This window comes from Acanthochromis polyacanthus, chromosome 12 (genome assembly GCF_021347895.1).
Source record: "Acanthochromis polyacanthus isolate Apoly-LR-REF ecotype Palm Island chromosome 12, KAUST_Apoly_ChrSc, whole genome shotgun sequence".
Lineage (NCBI taxonomy): Eukaryota > Metazoa > Chordata > Actinopteri > Pomacentridae > Acanthochromis > Acanthochromis polyacanthus.
In genome coordinates, this window is record NC_067124.1 from 17,096,607 (window position 1) to 17,115,763 (window position 19,157).

A 19,157-nucleotide genomic window follows, 5' to 3' on the forward strand; every position below is an offset into this window, starting at 1 on the left:
AATCCTTAGAATGAACTGGACACATCAACTGTCCAGATGTGATCACATGGGAGCCAGGCACTACTTAACGGTCTGGACCCTGCTGCCGGGGGGTGGTGACCCCCTGACATCTGAACCCCACCTGGGAGGTCAGGATGGAAAACTTTAATATTCCCTCTGGGACTGACAGTGTTTCTTAAAATAGCACCTCAGTGGAAACTTCACATCACAGCTCGGATCAGTTTGGACTCACACAGATGTCGGAACATCTGGTTTCTGCAGTTCTGAGGAGGTGTTTAGTGGTGTTTTCTGTTCTGGTGTTGCATAATAGTTAAGCATTAAAACATCATTCAGACTTGACAGTGAAATGCATCTGAACAAGAAAAGGTGCACAAAACTAGAAACAACATCTTCAAACCAGGCTGGTTTATTAACACTGAACTCTAAATACCTCTGCAGCCTGAAGAGCAAGGCCTTATACATGAAAATACAGAAACACTGATGTACCTAAACAGTGAAAACTACGGTACTCGGTCTGCTGGGACATGAACTAAATGACTCTGTGGTCACCAGAATCCAGATTTAAATTTAAAGCAGCAGCAGCAGGGGCTCCTGGAAATAAGATTTTTACTGAAAAATGTGAATCCAATTTGAGTTTTCTGTTCTTATGAAGATTTTTAACACTCGTTTTGTAGGATGTTCTGCTGTTTAAAGTTTCAATGGAGGACAGTGTCAGTTAGATCAGGGACAGAAGAACCGAGTTAGAAAACGTGACATGAAAAGTTGTCCTTGGAACTTTCTCCCACCAGTTCTTTAAATCCATGTTTGCAAATAAACAGATTTGCTGATTTAGATCAACTACTTAGGTTGCAAATACTACAACATGACAATAGTAATTGCATAAACTTAAAACTGTGTGTAAACAAAACTTAAGTTTTGGTGTTATTTGATTTTAAATTGAATTCAAGTTGAGGTAACCTAATGAAATTGGTTATTTTCTTCACCTTGTGGTCAGGATTTAAAATCCCCTGAACTTTGAATACACATGGACAATCCCACACATCTAAAACTGATAATAAAGGTACTTTAATGACAGAGGAAAGATTGGTCTCTATTACTCATGTGAAGTTTCTTGGATAAACCTAATTCTATTAGTTGTCTTAACTGGGCTGATGCAAACTGTTCTGAATGCAAACTTTATTTGTTAGCATGCAGGAGCTGCATAAACACGGGATAAATATTTGCTATTTTTATCTTTTAATTTAATTTCAGAAATTATGTGGCAATATTATAAAGCATTGGTTTAATACGGATTTTCTCTGTCTAGCATTCATTATTGTCTCATTTCACTTACAGATATTTAGTCTTGATGCTTTATCGATAAAACTATTTTGTCAGTATTGGTTGTATTTTTACATGTCTCTTTCCAGTTAGTTCTCTCTGTTGCTGCTTTGTACTGTCATGACAGATAGAAATACGACAGTTTAAAGTGTATTTTCTGTAAATGACTAAACTTGAAAAAAATGCAGATACATTTTTTAATGTTGTAGATTCAATCTGTGGTGGTCTGACAGACCCTGTTAGAAATGGTGCAAAGAAAGAAATGGTCAAAGATGGTGAACTGCTCCCTCTAGTGTCTATCTGCTCTGAATCCTAAACAATGCTTCACTCAACACTTGAAGCTCTATGATGATGTCAGTTAGGATTTTAACAAAAATCTGCTCACGAACGAACAACAGAAACACAGAGTCGTAGTTACAGCTTCAGCATCATTTATTGGGATTTACACACTGATTTTGTATAAAACTTCATTATTCTGTTCCTGATTTCTTCACCCCCATGATTCTGCTTGGCATCCACCATCATAGCAGGTTTCTCTTGTTTTGTTTAGAATTATTGTAACTGCAGAAATACATGCTGACATAAGGATAATGTGAAAACATAGCTGGAGTTAAAACTAAAAATGTGCTTATTGTACAGAACTAAAAGAGGAAAAGAACGTGATGACAAACTAAAATTAAACAAGATGGAAGCCAGAGAGAAAGGGACTGGTTGACTGTCACCACTTTATAGTATATTTATGATATATTATACGACACATACCAAACCAGGTTTAGTTAGAACAGCAACTGAACTTCAGATAGTTTGATCTCAGACAACAGTCTTGCTCACAGAAGGGAAGACCAGATGGGAGGTGCAACTAAAAGCAAGTCTATTTAACAAAAGTTAAAAAAAGAACAAACCGAAGCACAAACAAAATCAAACAAGATGGCAGCCAGAGAGTCTGACTGACTGATACCTTTACATCAGAGCTACCTGGTGCGCTGTATCCCCCTGCAGGGACTAACCTGCCCATCCATCTATCCATCCATCCATCATCTATACACCTCTTAATCCTCACTAGGGTCATGGGGGGGGCTATCTCAGCTGATTTGGACGAAGGCAGGTCTATCGCACCAGTCTATCGCAGGGCTACATAGTACATAGAGACAAACAATCACACTCACCTTCATACTTAGGGACAATTTAGAATGACCAATTAACCTGAGCATTTTTATTGTCTTTTTTAGACTAAGAGGAAGTTAGAGTACCCAGACAGAATATGCAAAAGGTCCCAGGCCCAAGCCAGGGATCTTCTAGCTGTGAAATAACAGTACTAACCACAAATTCACTGTGCAGCTGGCTAACCAGCCCAGAGATCAAATTTCTTCTTTAAAGGTCTGTTAAGGTGTTTGACAGCACAACCAAATGAAAAGCACAAGCACAAAGACGACAGCAAGAACATTGCGGAGGTCATGTGAAGACTGTCTCAAAGTCTGAACCCTCCTCAGCAGCTTCTGTGTCCAGCTCACATACGGGATAAACAAAAGAGAGAGTCTCTGACTGAATTTGCAGCGGTTAAAAGTGTATGTCAGGAGTGAAACGTCTGCATTGCTGAAGGACACGAATCCTCTCTCGTGATCTACAAACAGGGTGATGCCCTCAGGTTGGTTTATCCAGACAAGGATGTGAAGAGGAGCTCTGCACCTTTCACACTCCAACATGACAATCCAATGTCCCTCTGCAGTGTCTGGTAAGATCACCCCACCAAAATACATCAATACTCTGACCAGTCCTAAGTGCAGGAACGTCTTCCTTCCGGCCTCAGCTTCGTAGTAGAACCTCCCCTCAGACAGGTTGTTATCTACAGGGATGTGATGTTCACTGACACACCGAGGGCCTTCATTGGGAAAACAGCTGATGAAAGGATCTTGCGTCTGATTGGACTCTACAGTATTTGCTTCCACTTTGCTTTTCCTCTTGCTCTGCACTGACGCTTTCTTCTGATTCTTCTTTCCTGGTTTCTGCTTAATTTCCTGCACTTCTGCATTTTTCTTTCCCATCTGAGCCCTTTTGTCTACATACTCTTCCTCCAGAGGGACGGTATCATGAGCGCTATGTTCAGTACACAAAGAGCAAACACGAGTCTGGTCGTCCCTGCAGAGGAACTCAAGAATCCTGTTGTGTTTCTGGCATATTTTGTCCTGAAGTTTGTGCACAGGATTAGTCAGTTTGTGTCTTTTTAGGGAAGAGACTCTGTGGTGAGGCTCGAGGTGTGTCTCGCAGTAGGAAGTCAGACACACCAAACAGGTTTTGGAGGCTCTGATCTTGTTGCCAGGGCAATAGTCACACGGCACCTGTCCGGGTTTCACTGGGGAACCCGCATGATGTTTCTTAAAATTCTCCACAACTTCCCTGAATTCAATGTTAACACGAAGCTTGAGGTCTTTGGTGAACTTCTCGTTGCACAGCGGACACTGACAGTGCAGCTTGTCGGCCCGGTGCCTGCTGAGACAGGCCGAGCAGAAGTTGTGTCCACATGGGATAGAAACCGGCTCGGTGAAGACGTCCAGACAGATGGAGCACTGGAACTGCTCCTCAGACAGGAAGCTGCTGGATGAGGCCATACCTGCACGACATGTTTAAAGCTGTCAATCAGCAGTGACAAAAACTTTTTAAACTCCTCAGAGCTGCTGGTGTAAATTATTCTACATAGCAGGAATAACTAAACACCAGATGCACTCCTGCTGCTGGTTTCATTCTGCGGAGATGATGGAGGTGAGCCAAAATAAGTTTGTTTGCCAGCATATAAATAAAAAAAATTTAAAAATAAAAATAAAGATTAGACTGCTAAACAAGAATGTAAGCACTGCAATGCAAATGTTTACATTTTTCAAATGGGACAGAAAGATCATAAAAGAAATAGCATGACTCTGACATCGTTGAAAACTGAAGTTTCATAAAAGTGTTGGAATTATTCACCAAACAACTAGTAAATATTATTAAAGTTGAACTTCACCTTGCTGGATGAGGAAGCTCTGCCGTCTCTTTGTATCCACTGGACTGTTAACCAGCTGTGTTGCTGCACAAAAACAAAGTTTGGTTTCATTTCTCTTTAAAGGATGTAGAGATGCTCCTCCTCTAATGACTCATGCTTCACTTATTTGTTTTGTGTCGTCTCATTAACCCTGAACAGTGAGACGGCCCAAGAGTTTGGGCTGTCAAAGCAGCTGATAAAATTTATGTAGGTGACCTAGTTTCAGGATTGCTGCCTCACTGGGACACTTCATGAACCAAATTTTTTTCATGTGTATTTTGCTGCAAGTCAAATGTCTGACATGTTAAACACCAGGAAGACAGGCGGGAGGAGGATAGTGGACCGATCTTTTCATCCATCCACTCTCTATACACCGCTTTATCCACATAAGGGTCGCGGGGGGTGCTGGAGCCTATCCCAGCTGACTCGGGCGAAGGCAGGGGACACCCTGGACAGGTCGCCAGTCTGTCACAGGGCTACATATACAGACGAACAATCACACTCACATTCACACCTACGGGCAATTTAGAATACTCAATGAACCTCAGCATATTTTTGGACTGTGGGAGGAAGCCGGAGTGCCCGGAGAAAACCCACGCATGCTCAGGGAGAACATGCAAACTCCATGCAGAAAGATCCCAGGCCCACCCCGGGATTCGAACCAGGGATCTTCTTGCTGCAAGGCAAAAGTGCTAACCACTACGCCACTGAGCAGCCCCAGATCCTTTCAATGACTTCCTATTTTTCTGTTTCTTCATCATGAAGAAGCAGCTCTTATCATCTCAAAACCAGAAGGTTCCACCCTGCTGGAGTTCACATGCATCTGTGTTGTTTCCCATGGAGCTGCAACTTCCTCCTACAGTCCAAACTCACTCATGGTAGAGGAACTGTTGATTCTGTGTGTGATGCTCCATCAGTCTGTCCAGGTCGAACCTCCTCCTGCCCCTGTCAGCCGGGACCCTCTGCAGAATAAAACTTTTATCATCTTCATGTTCCATGTAGAAAACTAGGCTATTATTGATGTATGATTCATGCATGAGGGTGACTCATCACTAATTCATTCTGTAATTAAGGAAGATTGGCAACAGCAACATTCACTTTAACTCGAGGATCAGCGAGAAAAACAAGTTTCTTGAAGCCAAAATGTAAAAATGAAACAGAAGAACAAGGCTAACCCTTGACAGCTGATTTTTTAATCTTATTATTAATGTTGAAGGTGGAGTCTGGAGAGAAATCACTGAGCTAGTTAACATATTTAGGTAGATAGTTTCTGCAACATTTATGTACAAGCATGAGTGTGTACGGGAATAGTGAGAGTTGTGTGGATCAGTCTGAGGACAGGAATGAATGAACTCTGAATCAGATCATAATCGTAAATAAAAGCTCAACCAAATGTCACGAAGAAGTGAAAACATGTGGGCTCCTTCTAAATAAATATAGCACACTGAGGAGGCTCTGTGATGTGAGGAAAGAAGGCTCACAGGGGTTGCATCACTACTTTCATCTGATTCTTTAACACCTCCGGTTTTCATCTCAGGAGCTCTTTGATTGTGGCACGCCGAGGTGGCAGATGTGATTTCTGAGGTTTTCCTTGATCTTATTTAAAATGATTTCACACTTAAATATAAATATCGCTGAGATAAAGTAAATTTGGTGACTATTTTGAGGAATATCGACCAAAATGACGCCTCTTTACCATTTCAAGTGAAATAAGACAATAAGCAAAGATTTAGCTTCAAGCTTTTATCATCACATAAATATTTAACAAAAAATGTCATCAGGTGTGGTTTTCTTCGCCTGTAGATGTAATGTCTCACTCATGGTGCAATAGTTTCGTAAATGAGTCCTACATCAGCCACATAAGAGAGTTTAACATGAGAATACAACGCCAGTCTACAGTACAGTATAACCCTACAGCAAGTTTCATTGCTCTGGTCACCAGTTGGTGGAGGTGAAAGACAAAGAGGTTTGAGTGTTAAATTGCCAATTTAAGCAAACAAGTAAAAAAAAAAAAAGAGGAGAGATTAGAGACATGGATGTAAACAATGCAGTAACTTCAATATCTAAAATAATGGCTTTGCAAGGCATTAATGAGGAAGTAAATATGTTTCACCACAAGGAAACACAACAAGTTTTGGAGATAATTTTATATTTTTGTGAAAAAGCTCCACAGCAAACCATCAAATGTCGAAAAAACTAATAACTGTGATGGTGAAGGTTACTGGAGAGAAATATTTCTCAAAAGCAAAGTCATTTCTATGTAATGTACTTGATGTTCATCCAGGGGAAATATTTTTAAAAAGTGTAGTTCTGCACCATGGTGAAGGTAAAATATGTACACAGCAGCATTAGTGATGAATGAAAAATGTTCCAAAAACTAAATCAAACCTCAAACAGGTCACACCTTTTTGGCTATAAACTATGAATATAAATGGTCAGAATATATCTTAACTTTACAGAGACAGATTCTGACCAAATACAGACTCAGTACAGCATAATTAAAGAGTATCTGGCCACTGCAAGAAGATGGAAACACTTTTCTTCTTAAAAAATGACAAATACTGCGACAAAGTGGTGAAAACTCTTTTATTCTCAGCTTTCTCTGTGTGTTTTGCTTTAATTTAACCATGTTGGTGCAACATTTAGAGTTAAAATTATCATCATATGGGGGATTCAAGCTACAAAGAGATGTTATTTAGTTTCACTTATTTATAGATCAATTGTGGTTTCATTGTTTGTTCCTTTGTTCTGACTCATCCTGCAGGACCTTCCTGTTTTGGAGCAGGTCGCCCCGCATTTCCTTTTAAGATGTCAAAGTGACATCATCAATCCATACTTGTTTCTGAATGTTTGTTTTATGTAGAAATGCATCATTCAGTGGAGACTTTGAATGTTTAGCTCATACAGAGATGTTTTGAAATGTCCATAAGTTGAAAATCTGTATGAAGATGTTGTTTGCAGTTTTGTTTACATCTAGGCTGTGTAGTATTTTTATTTGTTTAGCAGTGTCGCCATGCTGTCTGATAGTAGAGCCGAAGAGATGAATGTGTCAACTGATCCCATGTAAAAGGAGATCAGGTTTTATTTCTTAGAAACAAAGGAGAGGCTGTGCTGGCAGAACTGTGCCGTTGTTTGAGGAGCTGTAGGCTCATTTTGAAACGATTTATTGATTGTAATAATTTTCTTGGACTGACTTGAGAAGGACTGTAGATAAAATCTTCACCTGAATCTGCTGAGTTTCCCTGCTGACCTGCTTCCTCCTTTCGGCCAGACGACTCTACAAATATGATACCATGAAACAGGAATAATTTTTGAGGTAAAAATCCCAAACGTCACAGAACTGGTGGAAAATAAAAAGCAAGAGCATAGACAGCTGCACAATACATGACAAATATTGAGTCTGTTATACAAATGGCACACACACAAAACACAGGACTGACATATTAAGCGAGGATTCCCGCAAGTAAAGAGGAAGGAATCAATGATGAAAGATGAAAAGAGCAACACAGGAAGGAAAGTTGAGAGGAAGCATTATGTAAGAGAATAAAGCAGATTTTTCTCCAAGTAGAACAAAACTGGGTCAAAACATTTATTAATTAACCAATCTCACATTGTAATCAGAAAGCAGAGAGTAGCTTCTCGTCTCTTCACCTTCACACCTCTTTCTGTTTGATGATCCACTAAACCAGCTCAGATCAACAATGTGTGTGTTTGTGTAACTTCAGCTCTCTGCGCTGTGAAACCACGAACATGCTGCCTGAGGATTAAAAAAAAGATTCATTAACCACCTTTAAATACCGTTGATAAGATTACACTCTGTTTGTTTGTCTGCTTTGAAGGTCGACGCCACAACAAAGAATGAACATTTCATCTGAAGCCTCATTTCCATATAAAAGTAAAAATCAATTGTAGCTTCTGCACCTCATTAAACCAAAAATACTCCTTCTCAGAATAAATGCGTTAATCCGGGGTTTGGTGCAGCTCAGTAGTAATGATCTTATATGGAGAAGCTGCTACATGGTTTCTCCAGCAAACATTCCATAATTACACAATTCAATTCACTCAGTGACACAAATTAGATTTAAAAAAACACAAAAAGTCTTTATTTCTCACGATATTTGTCAATAAGATCATTTTAAATCTAGAGTGGTCATTATTTGAAGTTGTTTCCATTCATTAAAATGAAAGAATAATAATCGAACTATGCAGTTTATAAAGCACATTCATACACTTAAGCTCCAAATTATTCTTTTTTCTCATCTTTAGTTATAATAATGACATACAGAGAACGTCTGTATGAGTTCATAGTGAATCAAAAAGCTATTACACATGATATAAATGACCGGGAAGATTTGATACAGTGCAAAAACTACATGTTCCCAACATTTTACAGCAATTTCCGGGGGCATGAATGATTGTGGACATGGAATGTTTACCATTTTCTTATTGGCTAATTATAAAAACAACACAGAATAGTCACAATCCATCTTCAACATCTCTAACACACTGTCTTACTCATTTCTGTCACTTGTTTATTGAATTTTCAGCCAGAATAAACCTTTAGGTAAGATAAAAATTAACTAGAATTCAAAGTTTCGCATGAATAAGAATAATTTGGTTGAGCTGTGTCTTGGTCTCCTTCATCCTTTCCATATTGGCCTCCAATAATAATGAGATTTTAGAGAAATATTCCTCCATCCATTCATGCATCTAAGAGGTCCTGATAAAAATATTTAGCTGTAAATGCTATAAAAACTTGAATATTCTGGGAAATCCTGCAATCTGAACGTTGTTGTTGTATTTTTTAAGAAAGAAAAAAATTATGAAAATGACATTTAATTAAACTACAGTATTTTTTTATTGGGATGAAAGTGAAGAAAGTCAGTTCATGTTAGTTGTCAATAGTTTATAAATGTCAAAATACAACATTATTTCACTGTTGTACTTCTATAATCGAATAATCTTTACTGCACCAGTGAAGTAAACGTGTCTTCGTATTAACAATAAGACCAGAAAGCTTAAAAATACAGACATATTTTTTAAAAGCAATTAAATGCAAATGTTGAATGAAACAATTTAACTTAAAAATAAAGAAGGTGTTTCTGCTGCTCATTAATTTGATTCTTCTCGTCTTATTTCTTATCAAATATCTTCGTGCTCACCTGAGTGACTCACCTGAAGGTTTACTTCAGTTTAACCAGCAGGTGTCGTAGCTGCACTGCTGATAGATGATTGGTTGCTAAGCGGAAGTTTCAGGGAAACAGCTGTTGAATAAAAAAAAAAACCTGAGCAAACTAAATGGTGAAGCTTAGAAGTTTTTGATCTACAGCGTGTTTCCCAACATCACAGTGATCTGAATCTATTCAGTCTGTCTGTCTGAGGGCCTTTCTATTTTTATTGTACCGGCTGACCTCCCGGTGAGAGGCCACCGTCAGGATCGCGTCAGACTGACGGAGGGTAAAGAATCCTGTGGGACGAAGTAATGAAATAATAGAGGTGGAAAGAAAAACAGCCCAGAGGGAAAGATTTCCTTCTCAAACAAAACTCTTGTTCTTTCTTTCTTTGAAGCGTCAAAACCGGCACAAGCGCATTCCTGTACGCGCGTAACCGTCTCACTCCAGCGCCGTGAACGCGGTCATGTACGGGAGAGTGAAATCAGCTGGAGTCAGATTTTAGATTTCAGATTTGATCTAAAACAGCTTTTCACATAGATAGATGAAGTGGACACTCTTGTGCGTAATTTGGCCAATAAGCGCGGAAAATCTGTTTTAACTCATAAAGTCTGTTTCCTGTAAAAGCCAGCGTGTGTATCATACATCCCATAATAACATCACACTTCATATGGTAAACATCATGGATGAGTGTGTAAATGTGCTGCTGCTGCTTGGTTTCTTCAGCTCTCCATCAGCTCTCAGACACTTTGGGAAATGATGAGCGCAGGTTTGGAGCAGCTGCCGGCAGGGGGGAGGAGAACTCCACCCAGCGCAGAATCTGAGCGGGCGGAGCGGAGGGCAGCTTGTGCCGAGAGGCTCGGGCTGGTTGGACGGGACGCAGGAAACTTCAGAGGGGCCAAAGTCCATCCGGAGCTCGGAGGAGGCTGGCAGCACCGTGTGAGGGCGCGCTGGGAACCAACGCACATGTGAGCTGTCCAGAAATGCTCCAAAGATGGCGGTGGTGGCAGCGACGGGAGTTCCGCGAGGCTCCGGAGTGCAGAAAAGTGGATTCGCGGAGGTTCTGGTGCGGGAGCGCTGGCACAAAGTTTTGGTCAACTTGAACGAGGAAGCGCTCACGCTGAGCTGCGAGGAGAGCAGCGACGGAGACGGCGTCAACTTCAACGGCGTCACCAACGGATCTTACCATGACAACAGCAACACCAACTCCAACAACGGGCCGCACGCGGCGCGCACCGTCTTCACCGACCTCCCGGACACAGTCCCGGAGGCGATCGCCAACAGAAAGCGGTGCGTCAAGGTGAGCAAGCAGGAAGTCGGCGGACTGGGCATCAGCATCAAGGGAGGGAAGGAGAACAAGATGCCCATCCTCATCAGCAAGATCTTCAAGGGTCTGGCGGCGGACCAGACCCAGGCTCTGTACGTGGGGGACGCCATCCTGTCCGTGAACGGAATGAACCTGCGGGACGCCACGCACGACGAGGCGGTGCAGGCGCTGAAACGTGCCGGAAAGGAGGTGACTCTGGAAGGTAGGTAGAGACCCTGAACCTGTCCATCAGGTCCACTGAGCTGATCAGGTCTGGTGCTGGATGTGAGTGTTTGGAGATCAGTCAGTCACCTGGTTCATTCTGTCACATGTTGATCAGGTTTAGCTGAAGAAGAGTCTCACTGAAGGAGACACTGATGTAAAATCCCCTGCAGAGCTCTTCAGTCCTCATGTTTCCTGGTTGTTTGTGTGTCCAGTGGTCCTGAAGTGTTTGTTCCAGCAGCCAGCTGATTGACTCAGTACTTCACTGAGTCCATGAGCAGAGAACCCAGCAGGCCTCTGAAGCCTGAGAATAAAACCCAGCATTAGAGAGGAAGGAAGGGTGTTTTATTATGAAAGCAATGTTGCTTTACTAAGTCGCAGTTTGAAAAAAGTTATATTTTTTCACTGTTTAATTTATAGTGATTCTAAATTGCCTGTAGGTGTGAATGTGAGTGTGATTGTTGTCTCTATGTGTAGCCCTGTGCTAGACCTGTGACCTGTCCAGGGTGTTCCCTGCCTTCGCCCTAAGTCAGCTGGGATAGACCGTAAAGAGGATGAGGAGAAGCGGTGTATAGATAATAGATGGATGAATACATTTAGTTTACAGCAGAATAAGAAAATGCATCATACTTGATCTACTATGAAATGTTTTCTTGATTAATTGGTTATTTGTTGGGTCTGCGAAAGTCAGAAAATGGGCATAAATGTTGATTATTGTTTCTCAACTCCAAAGAAAATGTTCTGAAATGTCTTGTTTTTACCACAACCCAAAGATATTAAATTTACTGCGATAGAGGAGTAAAGAAACCAGACAGTATTCACATTTAAGAAGTGAGAATCAGAGAATTTTTAGCATTTTTTTTCTTGAAAGATTGCTCAAACCAATTGCAATATAACCAATCGATTTATTCATTGCAACTCTAAAGCAGCGCCGCTTCAGCGCCTGCACATGTCAGGTTTACTTCATCCCAGGTGATCCTCTGGTTCCATTATGCAGAAGAGAACAGTTCAGGTTTCTAGTGGAAGCATTATTATGCAGCATCAGACTCATCTCAAGGCTGCTCACTAACTACGAGCTTCCTTCCACTTCCTCAAACATGCAGCCACTTTGGTTCCTTTAGAGCCAGGAGATGTGGATGAAGATAAAACTGAGGGCAGGCGGATTCCACAGCGAGGGCTGAACGTCATTTAAAAACCCCTCCAAACACACAAACGCACAGCGGAAACTGTTGCACTCGAGTGTCTGCTTCGGAGCTCTTTATTCCTGCTCCTGGAGGACTCTTGGACCTGAGATAGCAAGAACAAAGTGTCTCTCGCCCCCCCTCCCTCTCTCTCTTTATCTAACACACACACACACACTGTGATGAAGCTTCCCACGGGAGCTGCAGAGGGAGAATATGGTCCCAGCTGAAAACTTACAGAGATATGCAGCAGGAGGAGGCAGGAATCTGAGTTTTAATGGGCAGAAAGAGGAGAAGCACTAACGGGAGGTTAAGGGCGACCGCAAGGGTTAAGTTAAAGATAACACAAAATCAGGCTTCAGCCCAGCTTCGTGTGTCTCTGCCTGAAAGCTGCAGAACATGTTGCCAAGCATGTACACTTTCATTTCAGGAATAAAACACAGCGAGCGGTGTTATGTAAAGCCCAAAATGAGTGATGTCTCCCTTTTTTATTCCTGAGTGTAAGACACCTTCTAAGATTTGAGAGACGCCGGCGGTTTCACGCGAGGAAAGAGGATCAAGAGGAAGGGTCTGATTGATCTCGAAGGAGATGGTGGCTGTCTCAGGGGGACGCGGTGTGCTGCTGCGTCTTTGTGCATTTTGCGTGGATGTTTGTGCGACAGAAAGTTTGTGCTTGCACGTTAGTAAACTGTGTGGTTTACTAAAGCGCCGGCAAGTCTTCCTGGAAAGTCGTTAGGAAGATGAAGGAACAAGAAAGAGTGAAAAAATTAACTCTCAAGTGCCAAAAATGCAGTACCGCAAATGGCCACTTGGGGCTGGTTCAGTAAGAGAGTAAATCCCCATCGACCCGCATGTTAAAATGTCCAGCCTTACAGCGGAAATGACCACGTTTACAGCCGAGTAGAAAACATTATTCTGGTCTCTGTTACTAATTAAACCTGCACATTTATATATAACTCAGCTGTTTAGATTGTATTAAGGCTTAAAATTGTGCATATTTAGGCGACAGTTTGAGTGACATGGCCTTTCTCAGCTCCACTCATGCTCCACCCATTTGTTTGTTTTTGGATTAGCAGGAAGTTAAGTGGAATTCAGGCAATAAAAGCATTACATCTTCACTGGAAGTCATGTTTAATTAGCTGTCGTTGCAGCACACAGTGCCGTATTAATACATTTGAACAAACTACCAAAAGAAAATCTGTAAATCCTCCGCAGACTTTTGACAAGCAGCTCTCCAAACATGCATTAAATAACCACAACAGTGGCTTTTTAAATGTCCTGTGGAAAAGTCTACTTCAGAGCCCACATGCTCTTAGCAGGAACATGCAGTCAGTGTGGCTGACATAAGCAGCGACTATGTTCTGCCACCTGCTGTGGGCTGTTGGAGGGCGGCGGTTTGACCCGGTGGAGAATCCGGGATCAAACCAGAATGTCAGAGAACGCCGGCTTGGTTAAAGCGTCCCCAGCTTCACACTGAGCCTCTGCTCGGTGCTCAGCAGGAGTCTGACAGGCCCAAAGGGAAACTCTCAAAGGGGATCAATCAAAGCTCCGCAGCAGCGTCACAAAGGTCCCAGCAGCCAACGACGCTGATCTGATGGAGCCTTTTATTACACTGATGGACAGGACTCGGAATAACAGAGGTACAGTTTGTTCACAGTTTAGCTGCACGACAACTTGACATTTGGTCTGAAGATTGAGTTTGTTTGAGGTCACCTTTAACTAAGAGCAGGTCAGTGTGATGGAGGCTCTGGTTCACTGTGACATGCTGTGTCAGGAAAACACAAGCCTGAATTCTAAACGCCTGATGAATGAATTTCATTTAATACCTGCAAGAAATTGAATATTTACACGTTTCTTTCTTGGAGGTGAGACACTGTGCAGATTTGGAGCTTCTCTCTCATTTTCCGCTGCCGTCACTTCCAACGGCGCTGAGTGGAACACCGTGGAGCCTCTGAGGAGAAGCTGTTTGTCCCATTTGCATGATTCATTTTGTCGAGACAAAGACATGCACAAAGAGTTCTTGGAGAGAGATCAGGAGGCTTTTCTCTCCCAAAACACTTCTGTTGTCAGACTCGGGTGGATGTCAGTTTGTTTCAGGTGAACTGAGGGATTCTTTTGACCAATCGCAGGCCTCCTTCTAAATGCCACGGCCACACAAAATCTGTGAAATATCCTGAGTGACCCTCATCACCGCCCTGCAGTCAGAAACAATCAGTGAGCTTTTTTTTATATTAAAATCTTTCTGGCTGTTTCAGTTTCGGTCCGTTCCATGCGGTGATGATTGAACTACCCCGTGTGGGTGTAAAGTTTATTTCTTTGCCTCAGCGTGAAGCATAATTTGGTTAAGATGAAAAGAAATGAAAAGAATTCCTTCAGAGGATTGTTCTGTTCAATTCACTGGTGTTTAAAACGGAAAGTCTAACACGGAAAAATGCTTCCAGAAATGGACCTATTTGTGGCTAAATGGGGGACCAGATGATGTCTACCTCACAGAGGAAGAGAGCAGCTTATTTATATGGAGAATATATGTGTGATGCTCAGTGTGTGTGATTATAAATGTAATGGAGTGTAGGCTGGATGACTGACCTCAGGGTGCTGCAGGTCTTATTCACCAGTTGCGTTAAGAATTCAAACTAATACAAAGCTTTCAAAATTTTTTAAATGTTGGAGGAATTCTACCCACCAGCCAAAGCTGCATTTTATTTTATTTTTTTAACCATAGCTGGCTGCTGTACATAAGATATGCACCGTTTCTCTTTGAGCAAAGTGACCCAACAAGGCCAGAAAGTTTTTTTTTTAGTTTAGTTGTTTTTATGTAAATATCTCCAACTGGATGAATTTATATGCAAGAAATCAGACCAAAGAAGTACCTGCTGAGTTCAGAATCTAAATCTGAGAGTTTTTTTTTTGCCAGTTTTTACCAGTGGGAGGATAGTTTTCTGAGGCATTAATGAAATCTTATGCATATCAGAGAACAATGCAAAATATTCATTCAAATTAGTCTGCTGAGTCCAAACTGCACCAATACATGAATTCAGCTGGTTTTAAATTTGCAAATGCAACAAATCGGGAGTCACTTCATCGTATTCATCAAATCTGACTACATGTGATCAAAACCTTATGAAGAGTGGAACTAAAGGAATCTTGTTTTTCTTCGATTTATATTAATTCTGTCTCCTGACTGACTCCACTTGCTAAATATTTAGTTTTATTCCGTATCTTTCCTCTTTTTTCAGAGGCACTTGTCACTTTATTTAGGCTCATTAATGTAGATTAACTTCTGTACCGCTAAGTTTGCAATAATATATTTTGTTCAAAAACATTTTAGTTACTTAAATATTGCAAATCTAGTCAGCATGAAATCCCACTTTGTCTGACATTATCAGATTGAATTGAAGGTTCTTTCGTTTATTATTGTTACTTAAAGTTTCTCTCTGATTGTAGATTAAACCCATAAAAACTCATCTCTGTGCATGAAGCCAATCCCTTCCTGCCTTAAATGTTTCCAATGTAGAAGTTAGACAGTTAGATTGCCCTGCTGTCTCTTCTAGAATGAGCAGATCTTCTGTCTAATCCCGTCCGTCTTTACTCGCTGTAACTCAGCACTCCAGCTCACCCAAAACTGTCCGCTGTTAAACTGCTCTAAGCTACACAGGGCAGATTGTAATGTGGGAAAAGACACAACACTCCAATCACTTTAAATATAGTGGATTTGATTAACGGAAATATTACACCACATTTAGGTATTTCAGTTTTATTTGTAAGTTTCAGAGGAAATTCAGAATAAGAGGTTTGGATAAAGAACAGCGGCTTCAATACGGCAGAAAGGCAGTGAGTCAGTAGAGCCTTTAACAAGCCCAACCTGTCATCACCTGACATCTGGAGGAAAGTGTGTGTGTGTGTGTAAACATGCTACTGTCAGCAGTGTGTTCAAATGTTCCTTCAGCTTTACTCATCAGCACTGTAGTCTAGTCTGTGTGTGTGTGACTCAGAGCGGATGATGGTGATAGTAAGAACAGCAGAAGTGATTGTTGTGGTGCAGATAATAGATTGAATCATTCATTCCTCTGTGAGAAAACGACTGTTTCCCCTCCAGGTGCTCTCATTGTGCTTCACTGTGTTTTAGTTTTCTTATCACAACCAGAATCACTGTTACTGTCCGGTAGGTTTTCACAGACGGGGAGCTTAACTTGGTGCACAACAGTAAACCGTCACATACAGTTTTAGAAAGTGTTGCAAGTCCAATTATCAGCAATTATAAGTCACAAAAAGTTCTAGAAATGCTTCTAGTGTGCAGGAAGTTAATTGGCAGAGAATGTGCAAATGTACACAGTCGGTAACGGAGACAACTCAAAGTGCAAAAGGATAATAATAATAATGTTTAAAAGTTGTGCATTAATGTGTCTCCGGGGGTCTGTGGCCTTGTTGAAGGGCTCCACTGCTGCTGTTGTTGTCATTACGAGCCCGTTTAATATTTAGAATAGCAGCAAGTATCTGTAGCATAGCCATCACTGGAGCACAGTTAATTATAGTAGGGAAAGAAAGTAGCTTTACTGTGAAAACATGCAAAACAACTTTCTGTGAAGAGTTTCCACTTCTGTTGTATCCTCATTACGGGCCGGAACTTTTTTACAGAACAGAAACAAGCTTCTTATGTGAACATTCTAAAGCAGATCTGACCACGGATGTCACATATCGAGGTTTGTTTCTCTGTGAAATCAGTCAGTGAGTCAGAAGGTTACTGTAAAACTACTGTCTGTTTCTACTGTATGTGGCTGTGTACCATCATGCATGCTTCCATTAACAGTAACGTGTTCACACAGGTTGCTGGTTTAAACTCTGATCGTAATGAATATAACGTTTCATGCTTTTTATCTGAGTGAGCAGTGAGTCATTAACTTTATGCAAACAGTGTTTTGGCAGCAGGAGGAGCTGCCAGTGTGGATTTTGGTACTTCATGAGCAAACAGTCTAAATACCTTGATAGATTGTGAATGTGACTGAGCAGGGTGTATTTGTAACAGAGAGCAGAGGTCATTGCTCCATGTCTGGGATCATGTCTCTGAAACAGAATTTTTTTTTCATTTAGCAAGCACAGAAAAAAAAACTACAACTCCCATTTAGAAACTACAAACATGGCAGCACAGGTATTACGACTACAAACACAAAAACTACCAGCTTCCTACATGTAATGCGTGAATGCTACATCTACACTATTTGTTCTACTTGCTTCCTGTATTTCTGGAATAGAGCCTGAAATGGGAAAATAAAGCTTCTCTAAAATGATTGGAGTGGTTTTGTAAATGAGTGTACCTGCATAAAACAAAAAAAATAAATGAAAAAAACAGGTGTAAAACTGGGAACGGCGTCCAAAATATCCATCCAGATCTGACTTTGTACTTGTCATGCAGAGCTTTGTGATGCTGGTTTCAACTGTAAAACTAATTAGTTGCGTTGCCTCGTGTAGTGGCAACAAATGCATTCCTTTTTTCAGACAAATCTTCTTTATTTAGTGCTTCTTTCTCATTCTGCTGTGCACATGCAGAGCTGCAGGTCAACAAAGTCTGTATCCCGTGAATACAGTAAAAGCTAAGCACTGTGTGTGTCCAGGAAGCCTTCCACTGAAGTCAGTTCTATTATTTCGACACTTATCCTGTAGATTAGTCGTTTAAAGTAAGAACCACGCTAGTTTTCTTGGTGTAATAAGTAAGAAAAAATACTTAAACATGCTGTGTTTGCTGGAACGTAGTAGAACGTAGCAATCATGTACATATTGTGCAGCTTTATCCTCTGTGAAGGTTGAATTAAGCCCCCAGTGGCTGAATTACTGTAACTTTCATGTTCTTCATGTGATGCAAGCTGCGCCTAAAGGCATGTTTTTAGATAGAATCGCTGGAAAAGCAGCAGATAAAACATGTTGAAGAAATTCCTCTGACATCCCAGACATCATAATTAAACCTTATTTATTATAAGAACTGGAATCAGCTGATCCCATAACATCAGAAGAGACAGTTAATTATTCCATCTTACATCATGTGAGCAGCTTTCAGAATAATATATGTACAAGATCCAGTTTTCATTTCTGCTTTGATGCATTAACTGAATACTTGTTATGACCTTAGATCTACGCTATGCACCTGATGCTTGGATTTGTGCTGAAACTGATTAAAATCTTACGCAACGATGTGCTTGTGAACGAGGCTTTCTGTTACAAAACGTTTAACCCCACAAAAGGATGTAATTCTCTGCTGTTAGAGGTGATTTACCATCATTCTGACTGAGGCTTCAGCAGTTGAAGGAATTCAGAGTTTGAGAAACCTGCTGATTTTATTTACACCTGCAGGATCTGATCATTATTCAGGAAGAATTTTCAGCAAATAGTCAACTTTAAGTCCTAAAATCATCAGTTCAATGGGTTTGGGTTAATATAATGTTAAAGCTTTGTGGATGCTCAGGTATATAACATGTCATGTTCTGAATACAGTGGGGATCAAATATTACTGCATTCACTTGCAATTGTTCGATTTATCTGCAAATAAGCTTCACTTTTTAGGAATTAAGCACATTTTATGCTTTTTGTGAGATAAACTTTACACACAAGCTGCAATGATTTAATTATTGGGTCAATTTCTGCTCCACCATCTCTGATTTAAGCATAAAATATAGACATTTATGTAGACATTTGTGAAATTTTAGCTTCATGGAAACTTTTCTTGAGGTTTTGTTGTGCAAACAGCCTCAAAATCCCGTTGACAGTGGGCCGACGGGCAGATTTTCAAAACACTTTCTTTTTTAAAGTACTTGATATCTGTGGGTAAAGTTTCACAGACACCATTTTAAACACTGGTAGTTTAATGTCGAGATGGTTGAGCAGAAGGAATCCGATGATTTGAGATGGAATGACTCAATATACAGGAGAAAAGTAAATTATGATGTTCAGTG

At 40.8% G+C, this 19,157-nt stretch overlaps 2 protein-coding genes and 1 long non-coding RNA gene across 4 annotated transcripts in view; 1 reads left to right on the forward strand and 2 right to left on the reverse strand.

Moving 5' to 3' along the window:
• Positions 1-1,734: 1,734 nt before the first annotated feature.
• LOC110970934 (zinc-binding protein A33-like) lies at positions 1,735-4,375 on the reverse strand. The gene is made up of 2 exons (XM_022221246.2): positions 4,319-4,375; positions 1,735-3,928 (listed from the first exon to the last, which is right to left on the reverse strand). The coding sequence occupies exon 2, from the start codon at positions 3,924-3,926 to the stop codon at positions 2,703-2,705; it is 1,224 nt and encodes a 407-aa protein (XP_022076938.1). The 5' UTR covers positions 3,927-3,928; positions 4,319-4,375; the 3' UTR covers positions 1,735-2,702.
• A 2,533-nt stretch (positions 4,376-6,908) lies between these two features.
• On the reverse strand, positions 6,909-10,060 carry LOC127536500 (uncharacterized). The gene is made up of 2 exons (XR_007945517.1): positions 9,512-10,060; positions 6,909-8,093 (listed from the first exon to the last, which is right to left on the reverse strand). It is a non-coding gene; the product is annotated as an uncharacterized LOC127536500 (long non-coding RNA).
• A 133-nt stretch (positions 10,061-10,193) lies between these two features.
• sntb1 (syntrophin, basic 1) overlaps positions 10,194-19,157 on the forward strand; it is a 49,169-nt gene continuing 40,205 nt past the window's right edge. The window contains exon 1 of one of the 2 annotated variants that reach the window (XM_051957086.1): positions 10,194-11,036. In XM_051957086.1, the coding sequence (XP_051813046.1) occupies positions 10,502-11,036 (535 nt within the window). In that variant the 5' untranslated portion in view covers positions 10,194-10,501. The remainder of the gene's footprint in view (positions 11,037-19,157) is intronic. The other variant, XM_051957085.1, reaches the window with a different exon arrangement.

Excerpts from the sequence above, each read along its gene's own strand:
- LOC110970934 (XM_022221246.2), bottom strand. The coding sequence starts at position 3,926 with ATGGCCTCATCCAGCAGCTTCCTGTCTGAGGAGCAGTTCCAGTGCTCC.